Raw genomic sequence first — 8,618 nt, 5'->3', positions numbered from 1 at the left:
CAGTCATGGTCTTCCGCCTCATGGATCCCCCCTTCCACCGGAATAAGCGTTGCAGGGTTGAGTACTGTACATTTCTTCAGGGTGACATAGTCTGGTATGAGCAGTGCAGACTGTAGCCTCAGTAAACGTTGCATGGTTAGGTATTTCGGCCTAGACAGGTTCAGAATTGCATGGATGTCATGCGGTGCTTGGATAACAAGAGGGTGACCCATAACAATGTCTGCTGCCCTGTTGAAAATTTCGAATGTTGCTTGTACTGCTCGGAAGCAGGATGGGTGCCCTTGTGATACAGAGTCCAATTTAGCAGAGTAGTAAGCCAGAGGTCTCATTCGGTTACCGTGCGGTTGTGTGAGGACACCCGTAGCAAAGCCATCATGTTCGTCCACAAATAGAGTAAAAGACTGGTCGTAGTCTGGGAGGCCCAATGCTGGGGCGTGCTACGCCAACTGTTAAGGTCCCTTCAATATATGGAAGGACTCCTGTAGTTTTGGTCCTTGGATGGAGTCCTTAAGCAATTCTGGTCTCTTTATAGCGTCGTACAGTGGTTGCATATATTGGGACGCATTTGGAATCCATTGGCGACAAAAAGTGATAAGTCCTAGAATTTGTTGGAGACCACGGATATTCGTGGGCATTGTCAGTCTGTCAACTGTGTCAATTCGATCAGGAGTGAGAAGTTTTTCTCCTTTAGATAAACAATGTCCAAGGAAAACAACCTTCGGGCTACATCACTGTACCTTGGCTTCTGAGACCTTCGAGTTGATGGATGCGAGATGAATCAATAAGGATACTGAGGCCTGTTCACACACTGGAATAGAAGGTGCACATATAAGAAGATCATCCACATATTGAAGTAACGTGATTTCTGTATGGGCTTGTATCCAGGGTTCAAGGCAGAATTTCATGGCCTGTGTGAACTGGTTAGGGCTATTCTGGGCACCTTGTGGCATAACGGTCCAAGTACGCTGAATTCCTCTGAAGGTGAAGGCGAAGAGAAACTGAGAGTCGGGGTGAAGAGGCACGGAAAAAAAGGCATTTGCCAAATCCAGGACCGTATAGGCTTCACAGTCAGGCGGGATTTGGCTAAGAAGAGTATGTGGGTTAGGGACAACTGGAGTTTCCAGAATAGTGGCGGCATTGATTGCCCTGAGATCTTGAACCAGTCGATATTTGGCTGGTTCATTTTTCGCCGTTTTCTTTTGGACTGGAAACAGAGGTGTATTGCAAGGGGAAGTGCATTTTATCAGGGCCCCTTTTTCTTCGAGCATTGCAATTTGTTTTTGTAGGCTTTGCTCCGTTATTGCCTTGAGTGGGTATTGCGGTACTCTTGGCGGTACGACGTTGGGTTTGAGTCGTACTTCTACTGGAGGCACGGGTAAGCGTCCAATATCATCTGGGCCTAATGACCATACTTCTGATGGCACCTTTTCCTTGACCCAAGAAGGAACAGGTGATGTTGTGTTCATGGTCATAATTTGCTGGAATAATACAGGAAGGGCATAAAAACAACACGATGCCTCAGGAGAATCAGAGGAAGTCGGGTCGTGTAACTGTACTCGTAGGCCCGACTCGTCATATTGCAACGTTGCTCTCATATGGGACAACAGATCCGCTCCCAACAGATTAACTGGACAGGAACTGGAGACTAAAAATCTGGACATAACTTCAGGGAAGGGGCCTACATGAACTGGTACAGTGAGGGGGGTATCCAAAGATTGTCCTGTAATCCCTATACACGTCATAAAATCGGGGGAAAGATCTATTCCTTGGGGCAGATCCTCGGCTATTATGACTGATCTGGCCGCTCCCGTATCCACCATAAAAGAGACCGGTTCTCCTGCAACTTGCAGCGTGATAGATGAACCGTTCGGGTAGCTGTATTTGGATATAGCAGCCATGGTGGAAACGGGTTGGCCCGCACTTCATTGGGGAGTAGGGGGACCAGGGTAGGTATTATAGGGATACGGACGGGGCAAAGGGATTTCGTTTTGAGGTCGCTCTGCGATAGAAACCCGTTGTTGGGGTTGCTGCCATGGGGACATAGGCCATCGTCCATTGTTATCGTAGTTACGCACAGGTTGGCTTCCTCTCATACGGTCCCGGCAATCTCTTTTGAGGTGTCCCAGCCTGCCGCAATGGTAGCAGGGACCCCTGATTCTTGGTGGGCCTTGGGGCCTATTGCCGGCATACCCCTGATTTGATTGGGCCTGATATCCCTGGTTCTGAAATGGAGCAGGGGGATACAGTTGCTGAGGTGGATTTCCCTGGGGTGGGGCTGAAGTATTGTACAGAACAGACACTTCAGTGTCTTCATGGCCCGCAACTAGAATCTTTTTATGCGTCGCCTGCGTTTGTTTTTTCTGGAATGCTTTAGCTATTGTAAGGGCTTCTGTGTACCCCAATGAGGTCATCCATGGACATCCCTCTTGGACTGCAGCTCGTAGCTTTGGAGTAAGTCCATCCATAAATGCAGCTGCCAGTAAATTAGCCTGTAATTTATTGCTGGTGGAGAATCCCATATCCCTAAACAACTGGAGCAACCTAGTGTGATATTTTTCTACTGATTCAGTAGCCTCTTGTGTGATGTCTTTAAGTGATGGGGTCTGGTCTGAAAGTCTATCCTGAGCCCATAGCTGTATCTGTTCCAAAAAATCCTCACCAGATTTATAGTCTGTGTCATCAACTATCCTGGCATCATTGAGAGATTTTTCAATAAGGGGCCAGAACGAATCTCCTGCCTTTAACATCGTAAGGGATTTTAAATCCGCCCATGTTGCAGAATAGTTCTGTTGAATCTGACGCAACATTCTATAAAAGGGCATGGGTTTGTCTTCTGGGTCGGGGAGTTGTTGCAATAGGGTGGAACTTTGTTGGGGCGTGAACTTGACATACCTAACTGTTCCTTCCGGGTTTGTATCATTGCATAGCTGTGAGTCACCCTGCTTGGGTCGTGGTACTGTTTTAACAATGGGGAAAGTTTGTGCTGTATTTTCACATGCTTCCTTAAACAACAGAGGTTTCTCCCCATCATTGGCCACAAGAATAATAGCATCCAATTCCACAGGATCCTCTTTTATTGTTTTTAACACAGCTTGCACAATATGTTTCACACATTGCTTAATTGGGTATCCATAAAGACCACCAGATATGGGAGGAAACGCTATAGAGCGGTCGATTAGGGTAGAGGGTTTGAGGCTGGAAGCATACATAATAGATGCATGCACCGCACTTTGCAGCAACTGTTTGGCTCTTTCTGGGGCATAATCGCGGTACACTGGACCTGCTGCATGTATAATCAAACTGCACGGTAAATCCCCTGGTCCGGTAACCGCTATACCTCCCACCGGAACCTCTCCGTGGTCTTGAATATATTTGTCAGAATCATGTTGAATACTTGGGCCACCCCTGTCACTAATTATCCTAGCCAAACCTCCTTTGTGTTGGAGCCTACTATTTACAGGGTTAACAATTGCTCCTATAGCCAGACTAGTGATATCAGCCTTCATTACTTGCACCATCACCTGCTGAGATTTACCCGTGAAAACTTTCTCAAAAATGGGTCCGGGACACCAGAGGTTATCGCGACCCCAGCCCCGTGACCACGATGATACTGCAGAAGCAGGGGACGGGGTCTCAGCCCTTCTTTCCTCTGTGGCATAAGTCTCATTTGCCCTCCTTTCTTCGATGGCACTGATCTCATTTCTTAATTGAGTCAGATCTGCGGGCTGCGTGCTGACAGGGTACAGTGGCACGGTCGGAGCCGTGGGTTTGTTTGGTGGCAGAAAATACTGGCCAGAGGGAGTGACAAGGGGGCATACTTTTATTTCCTCGTCTTTTTCCTGACTAGCAGGCTCACGGGGGCGGTGAGCTCCACAGGAGTAACAATTATCCCGTAATACTGGGTTCTGTAATTTGCATATGGGACATACCCAATATGGTGATTTCACGGGATATAGACTATTTTGAGGATATGGAGGGGGAGGGTTAACTTTAGGGGTAGAAGGTATAGTTTTGTCACTTTCGGGTACTTTCATATAACAGTAACTTTCCTTATCTTTCCCTCCACATTCTATTTCAGTGAAACCTTCCTTTTGAAGCTCAATAGCCACACTCAAAAATTTCTCAGCATTCTCCCACAATCCTTCATCTTTCAACATTCCTTTACATGCCTGGATTCTATCTTTCAACATTTTTGGTTGCAACCTTCCCGTAGGGGGTAAATCCAATACTTTGAACAACAATTTACATTTCTTGGTATACTTCTTTCCCTCCCGTTCTGTCACAAGAGTTACGGAATCCCGTGCACCAGAAGGCAAATCCTTCTTTAAAAACTGCGAGAACATTGTCTATTTTAAAAACAACCTCGGACATGTGCGCCAATTACCGGCGGTACCTGGACTCTTGAGCTTCAGCGATAAATTGACCTAGACGGGGAGGCGCGCAGACCGTCCCCGGACCGTCACCTGTATGGACGATCCTCCTATTATCTAACAATAGATATCCTTACACACTCGTCCCCTAACTACTTATAATGTCGTTATTCCGTAACCCTTATGACATATGAACATAAACCACACATCTGGCAGGCACAAGACCTTACCAACTATATAAATCCTTGGCGGGAACCACCGGACTCTATGGTCTTGTATAGATTAACAATACTTAGCCCATCAACCAAGTGTCGCCAACCTGAACAGACTGACAGGAGTTCGGTAAAAATATATTCTGAATATATCTTACCTTGTCCTTAGAGGTTGATCAGACCCCCAGATCAGTCCGGACAGGGGACGTCCTCCTTGGATGGAGATGGGTTCAGGATTGTTCCGATGTCCCTTCACAAGGATCCTGCCGGCTACGCCAACTGTTAAGGTCCCTTCAATCGAGGGTATCTACTGCTCAGATGTGGGCTCCAAATTATGTATCTTAGGCCTGGGTGCACCCCGGATCCCAATAATGACACAGAGTCACGTATTAGTTTCCTCAGACAAGTAGTCAAGACAAGACTGCTGAGTTTTTTGTATTACAATCTGTTTATATCAAAGTAGGCTAACACTAGCCAATCATTCAATGCCACACCTATTATGCGGCAAAGCTTATCCAATTATATTATTACATTAGTTAGTAGAAAAAAGGCACGATGGGGGCGGGGGTCTTGTCGGCAGATGCAAGTTTCACAGGAATGCCGTGTGTCCTTGCTTTCTGAAGTTATGTTTCGTTTTCTCTGTAATCAGTCGGCTTTAGGTCACTTTGCTACTTCTTTATTGCGTGGGCCAGAGTCTGTGCAAGCAGCATTCCAAAGTCACCTCGGATAGAAAACAGTATTAGTAAAAAAGCACAGCAGACAGATAAATATGGAGACGAGTGGTTTCTATAAAGCATAGAGATATGCTTAGGGATATTTTATCCTTCACAATATTGAAAGAGGCCGTCTGGGGTTGAGAAGGCTGTTTTTTCTTTTGCCCTTTCTGTGAGGGGAACCTGCCAGTACCCTTTTGTTAGGTCTAGGGTTGTGAGATATCGGGCTTTGCCCAGTCTCTCTACAAGTTCATCCACCCTGGGCATAGGATAAGTATCAAATTTTGACACCGCGTTTAGTTTCCGGTAGTCATTACAAAACCTTGTTGTACCGTCTGGCTTTGGGACTAAAACTATAGGGCTGTTCCACCCACTTTGGGATTCCTCAATTACGCCTAGTTTTAGCATTTTTTTAACCTCTAAACTTATAGCCTCTCTCTTGGCCTCTGGGATTCGGTACGGTTTAAGGTTAACTCGGACCCCCGGTTCAGAGACTATGTCATGTTTAATTACGTTAGTTTTACCTGGCTGTGTAGAGAAGATTTCTTTGTTCCTTCTCACTAAACTCTGGACCTCTCGTTTCTGATGCACGGACAGTGTTTCAGCTATGCTAACCTCTGGGTCAGTTTCTTGATTCTCTGACGGACCTGGGGGTACTAGGGTTAACAAGACCTCTCTATCTTTCCAGGGCTTGAGTAGGTTTATATGGTAAATTTGCTCAGGTTTCCTCCTACCTGGCTGCCTTACCCTATAATTTACTTCTCCCACTCTTTCCAAGACCTCATATGGCCCATGCCATTTAGCAAGGAATTTACTCTCCACGGTGGGAACCAGAACTAGTACCCTATCACCTGGAAAAAAAATTCTGACCCTAGCACCCTTATTATACGTATTCCTTTGTGCTTCTTGAGCTTTCTCCATGTGTTCCCTCACTATGGGTAGGACTGCAGCAATGCGGTCCTGCATTTGGGCAACATGCTCTATTACACTTCTGTAAGGGGTAACCTCGTGTTCCCAAGTTTCTTTGGCTATATCCAGTAAGCCCCTTTGATGTCGGCCATACAATAGTTCAAACGGGGAGAAGCCTGTGGATGACTGGGGAACTTCCCTAATGGCAAATAACAGGTATGGTAACAAACAGTCCCAGTTTTTCCCATCCTTATCGACCGCCCGGCGTAACATGCTCTTTAAGGTTTTATTGAACCTTTCCACTAAACCATCTGTTTGTGGATGATAGACTGAGGTTCTGAGATGCTTGATTTTTAGGAGTTTACATAGCTCTTTTGTTACTTGGGACATAAATGGTGTTCCCTGGTCAGATAAGATCTCTTTAGGAATTCCGACCCGGGAAAACAGAAGTACTAACTCTTTTGCTATGTTTTTAGCAGAGGTGCTACGTAGGGGAACTGCCTCCGGATATCGGGTAGCATAATCTAATATTACCAATATATGCTGATGTCCCCTAGCAGACTTTATTAGGGGTCCTACTAGATCCATAGCAATCCGGTCAAATGGTACCTCTATTATGGGAAGGGGTACCAATGGGCTGCGGTATGCTTTGAACGGGGCGGTGATCTGACATTCTGGGCATGAGGAACAATAGTTTGTAATTTCTGCCAGAACCCCAGGCCAATAAAAGCTTCGGAGAACCTTTTCTTTTGTCTTTTCCACCCCTAGGTGTCCCCCCAAAGGATGACTATGTGCGAGGTGTAATACTACGTTACGGAATGTCCGTGGTACCAACAATTGTTTAGTTGTAACTGATTTTCTTTTATCAACCCGATATACTAGGTCGTTCTCTATCTCGAAGTAGGGGTAAGCAAGTGACCTATCTGGTTGGCCCTGAGTACTATTCTGGTCCCGTATATTTCCCCTTGCTACCGCTAATGTGGGGTCCTCCCACTGGGCCTTCTTAAAACTCCCAGGACTGACCTCTAGGTCAGCGAGGGTCTTATCCTGTACTGGGGTGGTAAGTGCCTGATCAACATCTTGATTTGGGGTATTCCCTACCAAAGTAGTGATGGGGAAGGGAATTTCACAGCACTCCTCCTTTTCCCCTTTCTTATTTGGGCCCTCGTCAACCTCCATTTCTGAAAAAGGGAAAGGATTTGTTTCTTCTAACACTTCGTTATGGTCTGCTATTGAACTCTGGGCGCTATTCTGAGCTGGGGACCACATTTTTAGAAAATGGGGAAAGTCGGTCCCTATTAACACATCATGTGCCAGTTTGGGTACAACACCCACCTTGAAATCTAAAGAACCAAATTCAGTTTAAAAAAAAACATCAACAGTGGAATATTCATGATTATCCCCATGTATACAACAAATTGCCACTCTTTGTGAACTGTTTACCTGTTTCTTCTTAATGGGCAATAGGTATTCGGACACTAGTGTGACCATACTCCCAGAGTCAAGAAGTGCCCGAACCCTCTTACCATTAACCTTTACAAATGCCCACAGATGGTTATTCAAGGGGTCCTCTGGGCTAGGGCCCATACATTGGGACAACAGCGAATAAGGTTCCACGCTGTTGCATTGCATGGGCTCCTCATTTAGTGGGCAGATTTTTGCTGTGTGGCCCCTCTCATGACAATTTACACATTTAGGTACATAGTCTGTGTCCCACTTAGAGCCTTTTCCCGGCTCCCCATGTTGGCTATTGCCCTTAGTGTGCGAACCACTGTTGCTGGTGCTGCGTGAAGGTGGTCGCCGCTCTTCAGCTCCCCTTAACCCCGGTACCCTTTTACCGTCTCTGGAAGAGTCCTGGAACCTCGGGTAGTGGGGTTGCTCCACGACTGTGGGTTGCGGGTGCTCTCCTGCTGCATTGTACCTTTCTACGAGGGCCACAAGCTCATCCGCATTGTGGGGGTCACTCCGACTGACCCAATGGCGTAAGGCAGAGGGAAGTTTCCTCAAGAACTGGTCCATGACCAACCGTTCCACGATGTGGCTTGCTGAGTTGATCTCGGGTTGTAGCCACTTCCGGGCGAGGTGGATGAGGTCATACATCTGGCTTCGGGTGGCTTTATCCATCGTGAAGGACCATGCGTGAAACCTTTGGGCGCGAACAGCCGTGGTTACGCCAAGGCGGGCGAGGATCTCGAACTTCAATTTTGCATAGACGTTAGCTTCGGCTGGCTCTAGATCAAAGTAAGCCTTCTGGGGTTCGCCGCTTAGGAAGGGTGCGATTAGACCAGCCCACTCAGCTTCTGGCCATCCCTCTCTCTGTGCCGTGCGTTCAAACGTGAGAAGATAGGCTTCCACATCATCCGAGGGTCCCATCTTCTGAAGGTAGTGGCTTGCCCTGGTCATTTTCGGAACTG

At 46.7% G+C, this 8,618-nt stretch overlaps 1 protein-coding gene across 1 annotated transcript; it reads right to left on the bottom strand.

Moving 5' to 3' along the window:
* Positions 1-1,922: 1,922 nt before the first annotated feature.
* LOC142493354 (uncharacterized) lies at positions 1,923-5,410 on the bottom strand. The gene has a single exon (XM_075597263.1). It carries the CDS (start codon positions 4,341-4,343, stop codon positions 1,923-1,925), a length of 2,421 nt encoding a protein of 806 aa, XP_075453378.1. The 5' UTR covers positions 4,344-5,410.
* Positions 5,411-8,618: the final 3,208 nt, after the last annotated feature.

Source organism: Ascaphus truei, chromosome 4, assembly GCF_040206685.1.
Source record: "Ascaphus truei isolate aAscTru1 chromosome 4, aAscTru1.hap1, whole genome shotgun sequence".
Taxonomy (NCBI): Eukaryota; Metazoa; Chordata; class Amphibia; order Anura; family Ascaphidae; genus Ascaphus; species Ascaphus truei.
This window is presented reverse-complemented; position numbering and strand designations above follow the sequence as displayed.